General features: G+C 43.2%; 1 protein-coding gene across 2 annotated transcripts in view; it reads left to right on the plus strand.

Annotated features, from left to right (window-relative positions):
- ACOX1 (acyl-CoA oxidase 1) overlaps positions 1-16,176 on the plus strand; it is an 82,829-nt gene that overhangs the window by 54,260 nt on the left and 12,393 nt on the right. For both annotated transcript variants that reach the window (XM_077459360.1, XM_077459359.1), the window contains exon 10: positions 2,769-2,945. In XM_077459360.1, coding sequence (XP_077315486.1) covers positions 2,769-2,945 — 177 coding nt within the window. The remainder of the gene's footprint in view (positions 1-2,768; positions 2,946-16,176) is intronic.

Genomic DNA, 16,176 nt, shown 5'->3' on the forward strand with positions numbered 1-16,176 from the left:
TAGATCTAAGAAAGCTAAATCAATTCCTGAAGATCCGATCCTTTCGCATGGAGACAATCAGGTCGTTCGTTTCTATCCTCCTAGGAAGAAAAAGATCTTCTAGCATCCAGGTTCAACACAAAGTTGGTCAACTTTGTGGCCAGAACAAGGGATCCATTCACATGCGGAAAGGATGCGTTAGTGACCCCATGGAATGCATTCCCCCCCCTATTCAGTTGCTGCTTTGACTTTGCAGGATCAAGCTGGAAAGAAAGCCGATAATTCTGGTGGCACCAGCATGACCCAGAAGGTCATGGTATGCCGAAATCGTAAAGATGGCAGTGGAGGGCTCGTGGTCTCTCCCGCTATGGCCAAATCTGCTCTCTCAGGGACCGATATTCCATCCTTCCTTACAGTCTCTAAATTTAACAGCTTGGCTATTGAAACCCACATTCTAAAGAAACGCAGGCTTTCTGGGTCAGTTCTCTACCTTGATTAATGCTAGGAAGCCAGCTTCCAGAACTATATATATTATAGAGTCTGGAAGGCTTATGCCTCCTGCTGTGAATCCAAAGGTTGGCACCCTCGGAGATATATGATAAGCAGAATTATTGCCTTTCTACAATTAGGGGTAGAAATGAAATTTGCCTTAAGTACTATTAAAGTCCAAGTCTCAGCTTTTATTGGTCTTATTTTAGACCACTTGCTACTCATTCTTAGTCTGGGGCTTTATACAAGGGGTGACATGGCTTAATCCTCCCGTCAAACCTCCCTTGAACCCTTGGGACTTAAACTTAGCTTTGTCATTGTTACAAAAACAGCCATTTGAACCAAGACAACAGATTCTTCTATTGGCTGCTCTTTCTTGTAAAGGGCCAGATTTGATTTTTCATGAGGACAGATTGGTGTTACGCCCTCGTCCAGGCTTTTTGCCAAAAGTAATTTCAGGTTTTCACCTGAACCAAGATATTGTCCTGCCATTGTTTTTTCCAAAACCATGTTCCAGGGAAGAAAAGTCACTACATTGTCTTGATGTGCTGAGAGCAGTGAAAATCTATTTAAAGAGAACTGTTCAGATTTGTAAGACTGATGTCTTTATTCTGCCAGAGGGTCCTAAGAAGAAGGTCCTTGATGACGCCCTGAGGTAGGGCGAAATGCATTGGCATAATTTCCTGGTTTGATGCCACTTCTGGTCTGTGGATCGCACGGTATGAACGGCTGCTTCCTCTATCTACAGCTCTATATCCATGCCTGTTTTTAACCGTCTTTTTGTAAGTACCAATCCCTATGCTCATTAAATCAGCTTTTATAACAGTACTTCACTATTCGTACAGCCTCTCCATTTCTGGGTGCCTGTATATTCTGTTGAGAGCCTCCTATTGGAATCTATCATCTGATGTTTATTTACACACCAATCCACGTGTGTGGGATACCATTTACAAGCCTGAAGTGACCCCTGGACTGCAAAGCTGGGGGTCGTCCTGTTCTGGTGAGTGGGGATGCAAAAGGGGGTGTCACTGTACTCCTGCAAGTTTGTGAAGCATTTTTTGCACCTACTTCAATGTGGACTAACACTTCAGTTGCATTTATTTGGATTTTATTTGGACCTTTTTGTCGATTTCACTTATTGTGTTGCGAGCATTGTATTTTATTTTTTTTTATTTTTTTTTTTATCCAAATGATTAGCACCTTGTCTACAGCAGCTGCATTTTATCACTGTTTATCACAGCTGTTTCCATCAGCGCGAATTTATGTTTAGTAATATATTTTCACTAAGCACAGGCAGCGTCGAAATGCACGGCCGCTAAGTGGATTCGGCAAGTGCTAATTCAAACTTTATCATTTAAAGGGGTAAGATTCCCCCGTCTACCAGGTGGGTTAGTGATTCTTGGGCAGTGCATCATCAGGCCTCCATGGCTCAGACCTGCAAGGCTGCAACTTGGTCTTCAGTCCATACATTCACAAAATTTTATCAGGTGGATGTAAGGAGGTATGAGGATATCGCCTCGGGCGCAGTGAGCTGCAAACGGCAGTATAGATCCTCAAGTCTGGGTGTACCCTGCAGGCTGTTTTCTCCCACCCCTCATGTGGGTTTACCAGTGTCAACACCTGACGGTAACCTATAACCTGTTAAGTAATAAAGGCTTTGTGTCCCATGATGTACTCCTAGAAAATAATTTTACAGGTAAGCTGTAGTAAAAATCCTATTTATTTTTTTGCACAGCTCTGAAACGCTGTGAAACGCTACATTCTGGTGTGAACATGACACAAGCGTATTGTTTTCTGTGTGTGTGTGTGTGTCATTTCAGTTACCTGCTTTTATCCATGAGCAAAAACACAGGTATCTGTACATGGTGTGAATAGGCCCTTAAAGTGGTTGTAACCCTTACATGTAGCCAGTGAAGCGACTGACCTCAGGTGACGCACAGAGATGGAAATAAATCCTCCTACATGAGTTTATACATGTTTATCTGCAATCTTCCCTTTTCTACATCTGTTTAAAGTCCAGAATTTATAAAGCCTGTCTGAGCTGTCCAAAAAGGGTGTGGAGAGCTGAAGTTACTCTGCAGAGCTCAGTGAGGAGAGCTCTGACAGCAGATTGGAGAGAAGATTCTCTTTTTTTTTTTTTCTAATACTTTTTTTTTTTTGCTTAATGCATGCAAGCCAGAATTGGTTTCATTTTAATTAGCTACATTCTGTGTCCTGCATATTGGAATTGATTTGTTCTTGGTATCTTTTCATTTTACTTCAACCAGTATGCATTATTTCCCTGTTTTCTTTCTGGGCAGGTTCCTGTTTAAGAGTTATACTGCAGCCATATCAGGAGAACGTCTTGGTGGGATGTTGTCATATCTGAACGATGTATCCTCTCAGCATGTACAGCCTCAGCCTTTGGCTGGTCGGTCTCAAATCAACGTCAATGATTTGCTCAGTCTGGTGGAGGCCTATAAACAGCGGGCAGCTTGGTAAGGACAAATGCATAGAAAGCTGAAGTTATCTTGGCTGCTTTGATTACCTTTGTGGCATACAGTGACAGTCTTCTAGTTGCACCAGAGCTTCTCTTTTCGGTCTCAGTTAAATGCAGGTTGAAGTAGGTTAATTTATCTTTAGAACATCAAATACAGCTCAAATTACATGCGATTTCACAATGTGATGGTCCCTGCGAGACTGGAGTTTTTGGCCCCAACAGTCTGGGTAGCAGCCCAAAAAGCAACTCGGGGTGTCCACTGGAAAAAAAGAGGGAGATGTAAGAGCCCTTCTAGTGGAATAAGTGACTCAAAAAAGTGATTAACACAAAAAGTTTATCAATTGGATACAACAGAAAAAATGACTTCCATCTCTTGAGGCTGAGGTCAACTTCAGACACACAACCTTTCTGTCAGCACACCTGGTAAATACCCTATCACCACAAAGGATTGAAATGGTCGTTGTCGATCCCAGTGGAGTCACAGCCCTGAATCCTAAGCGAGGTTCTCAAACTGCTGTAGGTGTGTTAGAGGTCTAAAAAAAATCTATGCGTGATCTGAACAGCACAAGTTATTGTATGTCTAAAGATGGGTCAGAGACCTCTGATTTAATGAAAATTGAAAAGCAACTTGATGTCCATTGAATTGGATGATTCAGACCCATCCTTGGACTTTCAATAACAGGTTCTTCTGCTGCTTGGATCACCAACTGGTTTTTCTATATTTCTACAGTTACATGGTTAGTCAGGGTGAAAAAAAGACACAAGTCCATCTAGTTCAACCAAGAAAAGGGGGAAAAACGTGTGGTTTTTATTTATTTATTTTTATTTTTTTACTCAATCCCAACAGTTGATCCAGAGGAAGGCAAAAAAAGAACAGCAAAGGTTGATATCACACGGGTGGAACTGGATAACTTTTGTCTTTATTCAACCTTGCTTACTGTGAAACTATGATCCCATTTGCTCCAGTAGGGGAACAAAAATCCTTCCTGATCCCCCAAAAGGCAAATGGCTATTCTCTGGATCAACTTAATTGACCAGGGGTCGGACTGCACCTAAATGAGGAGGGTGCAGATCTGCTGACAGGGAAGATAGCCGAAAAGTTAGAGGGGCTTTTAAACTAGGCGATTTGGGGTGGTGGTGGTGGTGGGTGTGGAGGGTCCAGAGGTAGAGATTGTCAGTGCGGAACATATTCCAGAGGGTAGTATTGGGGGCATTAGTGGTAGGTTGACTAAAGCACATAAACCCCAGGTAAGTATAGTAACATGTCCTATTTGCAATCTCAGAACACCAAATAAGAGAACAGTATGGGACCAGTCTAAACTGCGTGGCATGTCCACTGGCATATAAGATGGGAGAACTAGAGATGCTGTTGTACGAAGAGGATTTCGATTTTGTGGGAATTTCAGAGATTTGGTTCAACAGCTCTCATGATTGGCTGGCAATCATTCAAGGGTATTCCCTTTTATCGCAGGGATAGAGAAGGTAGAAAAAGGGGGAGGGGTATGTTTGTATATCAAGAATAATGTACAAGTGAATGTGAGAGATGACATCACTAAGGGAGCTAGGGAGGAGGTGGAATCCTTTTATGGGTAGAGCCCCAAAGGGATAAAACTAAGGGGAAAATAATACTGGGAGTATGCTATAGCCCCCCTAACCTGAGGGAGGAGGGGGAGATGGACCTCTTATCACAATTTGAATTAGCAGCAAGGTTGGGAAGTGTCATCATAATGGGGGATTTTAATTATCCAGGCATAGACTGGGTGGAAAGAAACCACACATTCTTCTAAAGAACACCAGTTCCTAGATGTCTTGCAGGACAATTTCATGGATCAGATGGTAGACGCACCAACTAGAAACAATGCATTACTAGACCTACTGATTACCAATAATACAGACCCGAACGGATGTGGAAATAAGGGGCAATTTAGTAAACGGCAATCACAAGTCAATTAGCTTCAGTATAAATCGCACAAATAGGAAACATAAGGGGAATAGAAAGACATTGAATTTCAAAAGAGCAAACTTTCCCAAACTACTAACCTTGCTAGAAGATATAAATTGGGATAAAATCTTAGGAACAAAACACGGAGGAAGAATGGGTTTCCTTCAAGAGCATATTAAATAAGGGCATTAGCTAGTGCATCCCATTGGGAAATAAATTTAAAAGAGCGAAAAAAGTCCTAGATGGCTTAACTCCAATGTAACAATGCATATAAAAGCAAAATCATCGTCGGCATTCAGGCTTTACAAAGAATGCAACATGGAATGTAAGGGTGCAATTAGGGCAGCTAAGATAGAACAGGAAAGACACATTGCGTAGGACAGAAAAAAAAAATCCCAAGAAATTCTTTAACCACTTCAGTCTTGGAAGATTTGGCTGCTAAATGACCAGGCCATGTTTTGCGATACGGGACTGCGTCACTTTAACTGACAATTGCATGGTCGTACGATGCTGTGCCCAAACAAAATTGATGTCCTTTTTTTTTTTCCCCACAAATAGAGATTTATTTTGCTGATATTTGCTCATCTCTGCGTTGTTTTGTTTTGTTTTTTTTTGGGGGGGGGGGGGGTTGCGCTACAATTTTGCTATGATATATATATATCCCCAATTTTTTAATAAAAAGCTATTTTTTTCCTCGGCTTAGGCTGATATGTATTTTTCTACATATTTTTCGTAATGCAAATCACAATAAGCTTATATTGATTGGTTTGCGCAAAAGTTATAGTGTCTACAAGATGGGGGAAGATTTATGGCATTTCTTTTTTTTTTATTTATTTTTTTTATTATTATTATTATTATTTTTTTTATTCTTCTCCTCAGTCTTCGCAAGGGAATATGGGGGCTTCAGTAATCAAAACTGCAGCGCTTATCCTCATGACACATTACAGTAAGCACCCTCATGGCTAACGGAGGACAGAATTAGAAATGGACTCGCAAAACTTAACATTAACCCCCCTGGCGGTATTCCCGAGTCTGGCTCGGGGTGGAATTTTTATACCAAAAGCGATAACCCCGAGCCAGACTCGGGACCGCATCGCTGGATCCAGGAGAACGCTTGCTCACCTTCTCCTTCGGGTCCAGCGATGTCCCCGCGCTGTACGAGCGAGCCGTGTCTCGCTCGATCTATCACGGAGCCGAGCTCCATTCCCTGCGAGCGTTGCGACGCACGGGGAAGGAGGATCAGCGCCAAATTCAAAAAGTGAAACGCTCACTATACATACAGTATAATGTAATCTTACAGATTACATTGCTGTATGTAATTATTTCACATCCCCTTTGTCCCTGATCTGCCCAGTGTCCTGCATGCAGTTTTATATAATAAAAGCTGTTCTTTATGCCTGGAAACTGGAGATTGTCCATACCAACCAAAACTGTCCCTTTACATCAAAAATGACTTTAGACCAGCTAGAAAACAGCGAGAATAAATTGTAATCACTCGCAGAATTGAGCGATAACTATTTGTTGGGAGATCCATCATCAAATATTGAAAAGTAATGACAGTGACAATTCTGCAACTGAGCAAATTTCTGTGTTTTTGATTTGATTACATTATTGAATAATTTTTATTATTGTTATATTATTATTTGGTACAATTATTTATAATTATTTATTATATTATAATTTGTGATTTCATTTTTCAAACTTTATCATATCCGGGATGTCTGCTAGACTCTTGTTTGGACAGATTTAAGTGAGTTATTGCTAAGAATTACAGGACTACAATATAAAAAGCCAAATTTTCATGCAACATAATTGTACCGCTTTTAGTACCTAAAATCCGAAATAATCGTACCGCCAGGGAGGTTAATAAGTCACCAGGAGGGTCACCCAGCCCATTGTTCCTAATTTTTACTGACTGGAATGGTACCAGCTGATTGGAGAAAAGCCAATATATCTCCAATATTTAAAAAAGGGCCAAAATACATCCCTAGAAATTACAGACCAGTTAGCCTAACATCAATAGTATGAAAGCTCTTGGAGGGGAAGAGACTATATTCAAGATTTTAGTAATGAAAATGGTATCATTGGCAGTAATCAGCATGGATTGATCGTTGTTGCCAAACCAACCTATTAACCTTCTATGAGAAGGTAAGCTGCCATCTAAATAAAGGAAGGCTATAGACGTGGTGTACCTGGATTTTACAAAAGCATTTGACACAGTTCCCATGAAATGTTTACTTTACAAAGTAAGGTCCGTTGGCATGGACCATAGGTTGAGTACATCATTTGAAAACTGGCTACAAGGGCGTGTTCATAGGGTGGTGATAAATGGGCAGTCCTCAGAATGGTCAGGGGTGGAAAGTGGGGTCCCCCAGGGTTCTGTGCTGGGACCAATCCTTTTTAATTTGTTCATAAACGACCTGGAGGATGGTGTAAACAGTTCAATCTCTGTATTTGCGGATGATTCTAAGCTAAGCAGTACAATAACTTCTCTGCAAAATGTGGATACCTTGCAAGAAAATCCAAACAAATTAATAGGGTGGGCAACTACATGACAAATGAGGTTTAATGTGGAAAAATGTAAAATTAAAAAATATTAATGCAATCTACTCGGGGGGGACCTCTGGGGGAATCAAGGATGGAAAAGGACCTGGGGGTCCTAGTAGATGATGGGCTTAGAAATGCCAAGCTGCTGCTAACAAAACAAACAGAATATTGGCATGTATTAAAAATTAACGCAGGATTAACGCAGGAGAGAAAACGATAATTCTCCTGCTCTACAAGACTGGTCCGGCCTCACCTGGAGTATGCTGTTTCAGTTTTGGGCAACAGTCCTCCGGAAGGATGTAATGGAAATGGAGCCAGTACAGAGAAGGGCAACAAAGCTGATGAAGGCACTGGGGGATGTTGGGTATGATATATTGAACTCCAGTAAGGGGCGTAACCCAAAGATTACAGCAATGACATATAAAAAAAAGACTGTAATCACATATCTCAAATTATAGTCAACATACAGTATATACTGAGGACATGGTAAACATCAATAGAGAATTCAGTTGCATTGCTCAGTAGTAACCTTTATCACAGTTGTGATTGTGTGATTTATACAGAAATAGTAAGGTCCTCCAAACTCCATAGTAGGTGAGGTTGAAAAAAGACACAAGTCCATCAAGTCCAACCTATGTGTGATTATATTTCAGTGTTACATTGTATATCCCTGTATGTTTTGGTCATTCAGGTGCTTATCTAATAGTTTCTTGAAACTATCAATGCCCCTCGCTGAGACCACCGCCTATGGAGGGGAATTCCACATCCTTGCCGCTCTTACAGTAAAGAACCCTCCTACGTAGTTTAAGGTTAAACCTCTTTTCTTGTAATTTTAATGAGTGGCCACAAGTCTTGTTAAACTCCCTTTTGCGTAAAAAAGTTTTATCCCTATTGTGGGGTCACCAGTATGGTATTTGTATATTGAAATCATATCCCCTCTCAAGCGTCAGAGAGAATAAGTTCAGTGCTCGCAACCTTTCCTCATAACTAATATCCTCCAGACCCTTTTATTAGCTTTGTTGCTCTTCTTTGTACTCGCTCCGTTTCCATTACATCCTTCCTGAGGACTGGTGCCCAGAACTGGACAGCATATTACATGTGCGGCTGGACCAGAGTCTTTGTAGAGCGGGAGAATTATCGTTTTATCTCTGGAGTTGATCCCCTTTTTAATGCATGCCAATATTCTGTTTGCTTTGTTAGCAGCAGCTTGGCATTGCCATCCTAGATTCCCCCAGAGGTTCCCCCCCCGTGTATAGATTACATTCCTATTTTTGCCACCCAAATGCATTATTTTTAATTTTTCTACATTGAACCTCATTTGCCATGTAGTTTATAGGGAACTGTGTCATGCTTTTGCAAAATCCAGGTGCACCACATCTACGGGCCTTCCTTTATCTATCTGGCAACTCACCTCCTCATAGAAGGTTAGTAAATTGGTTTGACAAAAACGAATCTTCATGAATTCATGCTGATTACTGCTAATGATACCATTCTCATTACTAAAATCTTGTATATAGTCCCTTATCATCCCCTCCAAGAGTTTATATACTATTGATGTTAGGCTAACTGGTCTGTAATTCCCAGGGATGTATTTTGGGCCCTTTTTAAATTTTGGTGCTACATTGGAGAAAAGCCAATTAGCTGGTACCACTCTAGTCGGTAGGCTGTCAGTAAAAATTAGGCCCAATGGTCTGGCAATTAGTCGACTGAGTTCCCTAAGTACCCTTGGGTGCAAACCATCTGGTCCCGGCGATTTATTAATTTTAAGTTCCCCAAGCCTAATTTTAATTCTGTCTTCTGTTAATCATGGAGGTGTTTCCTGTGATGTGTCATGAGGATTAACACAGCAGTTTTGGTTACTGAAGCGCCCCGATTCCCTCGTGAAGAATAAATTCAATACCTTCACCATCTCCCCATCCTTTCTAACCAGATGTCCTTCCTCATTCTTTGACACCAATATGGTCTGTCCTTTTTTTTTTTTCTTTTTTTTTACTATTTACATACCAAGAATTTCTTGGGATTTTTTTTTGCTCTCCTCCGCTATGTGTCTTTCATGTTCTATCTTAGCCGTCCTTATTGCACTCTTACTTTCTTGTTACGTTCTTTATAAAGTCTGAATGCTGATGATGTTCCCTCAACCTTGTATTTTTTGAAGGTCTTCTCCTTTGCTTTTATATACATTTTTACATTGGAGTTAAGCCATCCAGGACTTTTGTTCACTCTTTTAAATTATGGGATGCATTGGCTAATGCCCGTATTTAATATGCTCTTAAAGCAAACCCATCTCTCCTCCGTGTTCTTTGTTCCTAACATTTTCTCTCAATTTATGCCTTCTAGTAAGGTTCGTAGTTTAGGGAAGTTGGCTCTTTTGAAATTCAGGGACTTTGTATGCCCCTTATGTTTCCTGTTTGTGTGCTTTATACAGAAGCCAATTGACCTGTGGTCGCTGTCCCTTAAATTGCCCCATATTTCCACATCCTTAATCAGGTCTGTATTGGTAATCAGTAGATCCAGTAAAGATTTATTTCTAGTTGGTGCGTCTACCATCTGACCCATAAAATTGTCCTGCAAGACATTTAGGACCTGGCGAGCCTTGGATGATAATTAAAATCCCCCATTATGATAACACTTTCCATCCTTGCTGCTAATCCAAATTGTGATAGCAGATCAGTCTCCCCTTCCTCCCTCAGGTTAGGGGGCCTATAGCATACTCCCAGTATTATTTTCCCCTTAGCTTCATCCCTTTGGAGCTCTACCCATAAGGATTCCACCTCCTCCCTAGCTCCCTTAGTGATGTCATCTCTCACATTCACTTGTACGTTATTCTTGATATAGGCATACCCCTCCCCTGTTTTTACCCTCTCTACCCTTGAATGTTTGCCAGCCAATCATGAAAGCTGTTGAACCAGCCATTCCCACAAAATCCAAATACAGAAAGAGAGAAGGAGAAAGGGGGGTAGAGTAGGAAGAAGCATAATGGGGGGAGGGGGGGGGGGGAGAGAGATGACAAGAAAGTATGGGGAGAGAACAATGGCCCAGGGCAACAGTGATAAGTAGCTACCCATATCTTTAAGCTACCTATGTGCCAGAGAGGGCCTTTTCCTCGTCTAGTAACAGTAAACAAGTTCCAGAATGCAGGATTTAGCAGCATTCAAGTGCCGCACAATAGACTTTTTATACATTAGCAGGAATATTTGATGCATGTAACAGTAAAAATGCCGGATCATCAGGTATCTTGTATTCCATGAATTTCGGAATGATAGTATGAATATCCGCCCAAAAGTTTGTCAGATTAGGGCAGGACCAAAATATATACAGCGGTGTTCCCCTGCCCCCCTAGCACCACCAACAATGGTCTGAGGTGGCAGGATAGTATTTATGCAGTCTAATAAAATGATGTCAGATCTGTCTCCCGGGTCACTAAGCAGGGTAGGTGTGGCTGTTCTGAAGGTGTACTCAGCAGGGAATAAGTCTATATCCAGTTATATTATGTACATTGTTTTTAAAAAAGTATTCCTTCCTAAAATCTACTGAGCTGGACAGAACTGCTCTTGAGGCTAGGTTCACATTGCAGCGATGCGGGAACGCCACGAATCCGCGGCAGGTTCCCGCATCGCATACCTCCCGGCGGCAGTTCACACTGCCCTATGCGAACTGCTGGGAGTGTCAGTGAAACGTTAATGACACCCCCAGATCAGTTCGCATATCACAGTGCGATCTGAAAACTCGGACAGGAATCGGATCGCATGGTGTGAACACCCATGCGATCCGATTCTGCTGCGGACCAAAAAAAGGGTCCTGTGCAAGTTAGGGCCATGTGCGATGCGAATTACTATCTGTATGGCTGAACTCGCATCGCACAGAGATCGGATGTGATTTGCACTGCAGTGCGGTGCGAATCGCATCCGGTTCTCGTTGCCGCAGCAGTGTGAACCCAGCCTGAGGGAGTCTAAACCACATTTTCATAGCTCTTATTGTGAAGAAGCTTTTCCATATATGGAAATTAAATCTCTTTTCCTCCAGATGTAAGGAATGCCCTCTTGTTCACTGTGATGACCTTGCAGTGAATAACTCAACTCTAAGTTCACTATATGGGCCATTTATGTATTTATTCTAGACCTCTTCTACCACACCTAGATCATGCACCTGTCATTTAATTATAGGTGATCTTAGATGCATCTTAAACTGATGTCAGATGTGAGTCCTAGTATCATTACATATAAACAATATTATAATAAACTCCTCTATATTATGTATAGATTGATATTATAACAATACTCAAATGTTCAAAATTCAAGAAACCAAAAATCTTTTTTAAAAAGTCCATTATATTGGTTATTTTCTTAATTGCTTAATTTCCTTATTGCAGTTCCACCATAATTAAAGTGTTCTAGTGCCAAGTGCTGTAAACAGTTTGAAGTCTGTGCTCCCTTTCTATGTGCCCACCAGCTGCCCTAGACACCTATAACAGAAGTCACGTGCACTTTACAAATCATCTCAGATTAGTAGTCCTCATAGGATATTTCTTTGCAGATCAAGCCTTCTCTTATATTCACCGACCGACACAGCTCCTCTCTAACTAAATGGGTTTGTTAGCCTGCCATTAGGAGAACTAGGCAAAAAATTTGTAACACAATACACAGAACTTTAGTCCCGCTCCGGGGGGCGGACCTTGTGCTAACAATCCTCCCTGTTCCCAGGCAGAACGGGAACTTATTTTGCCTAGTAAAGGAGAATGACCTAGGAACCCTGCGGGCCCTTTGGTCCCTTTTTTTTGATGCAGGTTAGCTGTTTTTTTTTTGCGCAAGATAGAAGATCCCAGGATCTTTCATCAACTGCTGGCTGGGTGACATGCTGGTTAAGTTATCCTGGTAGTTTCCCCAGTCCGGCCATCGAGCGTGTGCAGGCCGCAGCTAAGGCTCGGCAGGCCACGACATACCTCAGCTCCAGAGGTGGTCGGTGAGCTTTAATGCTCCGGGGTATACATATGACCGTGCTATTGATGTCTGGATCACAGTATACCAGGCCAGCAGCTATCCCGTAACTGCGCAGGAGTAGGTCTGTGATGGAATGTCTCCCAGCTCTTCAGGACTGGCAAGTTCGGCTCTCCCTGCTTCGGTGGGGTGAACAGCTGGGCATTCCCTGGGAGGTTGATTCGGGGGGCCACCTCACCTTCTCTTCTCTCCCATGTCCCTATCTCCCCTCCTTCCCCCTCCGGGGGGGGGGGGGTGGCTGTGTGTGTGTGTGGGGGGGGGGGTCGTTGGGTCTCTCACCTACAGGGGGCTCTGTGCGGCTAGCGTTGGTCTTGGTCCTGGTCCTGGTCCCGGTCTGGGGGGTCCCAAAAAGGTGCCTGTGTGGATTTTCTTGCTGTTTTAAGGCAGCGCTAATGATTTTTTCTGTCACCACAGTCCGAGTGCTGTTTTCACCGCAGTTCTCTTGTGACAGCATTACATGTTTCCTCACTCTGCAGTTTCCTCACTCTGTACTTGGGTAATCTCCTAGGGACTACAGGCACAGGTAGTGACCATCACAGAACGCCCCAGGGTGGTGAGTCTGGTGCTAGCAACCCCCCCCCCCCCTGGCGGCAGCAGGAGGGTGGGGCCTTCACTGTCCTAAGTGCCCTTGCAGGTGACAGACAGGGTAGGGTCAGCATTGCTTCAAAAACTGGTTTCTTCCCCCGAAATCCAGGCTATTGCAACCGGGTCACCTGCGGATAGCGCTGTGCCCATGGACACCCTGAAGATGTTTAAAATTATTAATTCCATCTTTAGAGGCTTCATATGGCTAGATAAACCCACAAGGATAAAACTAGAACAATTACAAAAATCTGAGGAAGTGGGAGGCCTTGCCCTTCCTAATCCTTGGGCCTACTACCTGGCAGCTCAGGCGCAACATATAGTCCGGGCCATGCCTGAAGAGTCGGGAATGGAGGAGGGGAACATACAATCTGATCCCCACCCAAAATCAAATTAAACGATTTCCCACATACGTCCTGATGCAGAAAATATGGAATAAACTTGGACAGCTGCAGGAAGTGGAGGCTTCACAGGGTACAGCCCAATATGGGCAAATAGGTATTATAAGGAGCTGTTGTTGCTGGATTGTGGTGCTCGGTGGAAGAGACATGGGGTCACACACGAGACATATATTTTTGCAGCGGGAAAACTGATTCCCTTCCCTGATCTGAGGCAGAAATTTCACCTCCCACAATCCATGCTCTTCTACTACCTACAGTTGCAACATGCAATGAGGGCACAGGCGGGGGGGGCCCATGTGCTTTCTCACTGACCCCGATCTTTCCATACATGGCTGATGTATCAGTTTCAGGACTTTATCTCTAGAACCTATTGTGTTATTCTTAATATTTATCTGGGGGGATTTCCTCAGGCTGCATCAAGTAAATCGGAGAAGGACGTGGGAACATTCGAGGATAAGCAATGGGGGGAGGCACTCTAGGCAGTGCAACTCTGCTCAGATAAATGTGGCCCAGCGGTTATCTCAATTTTATATATCTTACTCGGCGTACAATTTAACCCGACAGATTGTTCAGGATGGGAATGAGACCGGACCCCAACTGCTCCAGGTGTGTGAGAGATCACCGGGACTTAATACACCTGTTTTGGCGGTGCCCCAAACTACACTTATTCTGGACAGGGGTACTGGCTACCATTAAAGAGGAAGTAAACCCTTTCAGACCACTTTGACCTACAGGTAAGCCTAGATTAAGGCTTACCTGTAGGTCCAAGCAATATCTCCTAAACCTATATGGTTTAGGAGATATTTGCCCGAAAATGGGCACCGCTGTCTACGGCGCATGCGCCGTAGACAGCGGCGCGCAGGCGCACTAAATGCGGCAAGTCCAAGGAATGGATTTGCCTAATTTGTCGACTCCCGTGCGCATGCGAGGGGGTGACGTCATCCCGGCTTCGCCGCTGTCATTCGTCGGAGCTGCGAGACGCCACCAGCAAGATGGATGCGGCGGACTACAGGGGACAGCGGCGACTTCGCTGGCTCCTGTGTCAGGTAAGTGACACATAATGAGCCTACTATGCGATGCATAGTAGTCCATTATGCTTTACCTTTGCAGGGAAAAAAAGAGGAAGTAAACCCATCAGGGTTTACTTCCTCTTTAACAGAGTATACCAGACCACCGTACCTACAGACCCAAAGCCATGCCTACTTGGGATATTAGATGGCATTTCCATGGAGGACAATGCTAGACTGGCCACGGGCAGGGCCCTGTTTCAGGCTCGCAGGCTGATCCAAGGTTAAAGGAATGGATTGCCCAATGGGGGGACACCATAAGGATGGAGAAGTATGTCTTTCAGCATAGAGGACAACTGGGAAAGTTTGACAAACTACAGGCACCCTGGCTGGACGCTCCCGGCCTCTCTCCGGTTGATCTCGTCATGGATAGATTATTGAGGTAAAAGACGGAAGGGTGGAAGAAGCTGGGAGGGCGCAAACTGTGAGGTACTTACCGTAGGTAACTGAATATGAAGCGGACAAAAGAAGTTACAAGCTAAATAGAAATACTACCTGTATTGGATAAGATGGACTGGTATGGGAGGTTGAGGGAATCGTAAGAATATACCTCTTGCAAGGTTATTGGTATTATACCCTTGAAATGTGAGCTGTAAAATATATATATTATTATTCTCGTTATCTCTCTCTCTCTCGTTATCTCTCTCTCTCTCTCGTTATCTCTCTCTCTCTCGTTATCTCTCTCTCTTTCTCTCTTCGTTATCTCTTTCTCTCTCTCGTTATCTCTTTCTCTCTCTCGTTATCTCTTTCTCTCTCTCGTTATCTCTCTCTCTCTCTCTCTCGTTATCTCTCTCGCTCTCTCTCTCTCTCTCTCTCTCTCTCTCTCTCTCTCTCTCTCTCGTTATCTCTCTCTCTCTCTCTCTCTCGTTATCTCTTTCTCTCTCTCGTTATCTCTTTCTCTCTCTCGTTATCTCTTTCTCTCTCTCGTTATCTCTTTCTCTCTCTCTCTCTCTCTCTCGTTATCTCTTCTCTCTCTCTCTCTCTCTCTCTCTCACTCTCTCGTTATCTCTTTCTCTCTCTCTCTCTCTCTCTCTCGTTATCTCTTTCTCTCTCTCTCTCGTTATCTCTTTCTCTCTCTCTCTCTCGTTATCTCTTTCTCTCTTTCTCTCTCTCGTTCTCTCTTTCTCTCTCTCGTTATCTCTTTCTCTCTCGTTACCTCTTTCTCTCTCTCGTTATCTTTCTCTCTCTCGTTATCTCTTTCTCTCTCTCGTTATCTTCTTCTCTCTCTCGTTATCTTTCTCTCTCTCTCGTTATCTTTCTCTCTCTCTCGTTATCTTTCTCTCTCTCTCGTTATCTTTCTCTCTCTCTCGTATCTCTTTCTCTCTCTCGTTATCTCTTTCTCTCTCTCGTTATCTCTTTTCTCTCTCGTTATCTTTCTCTCTCTCGTCTCTCTCTCTCCTCTCTCTCTCTCTCTCGTCATCTCTCTCTCTCTTTCTCTCTCTCGTCATCTCTCTCTCTCTCTCTCTCTCTCTCGTCATCTCTCTCTCTCTCTCTCTCTCTTATCTTTCTCTCTCTCGTCATCTCTCTCTCTCTCTCTCTCTCTCGTCATCTCTCTCTCTCTCTCTCTCTCGTTATCTCTCTCTCTCTCGTTATCTCTCTCTCTCTCTCTCCCTCTCTCTCGTTACTCTCTCTCTCTCTCTCTCGTTATCTATCTCTCTCTCTTCTCCTCTCTTCTCCTCTCTCTCACGTTTATCTT

Source organism: Lithobates pipiens, unplaced genomic scaffold (genome assembly GCF_037356315.1).
Source record: "Lithobates pipiens isolate NorthernLeopardFrog02 unplaced genomic scaffold, aLitPip1_a1.2 Scaffold_28, whole genome shotgun sequence".
Classification (NCBI taxonomy): Eukaryota; Metazoa; Chordata; class Amphibia; order Anura; family Ranidae; genus Lithobates; species Lithobates pipiens.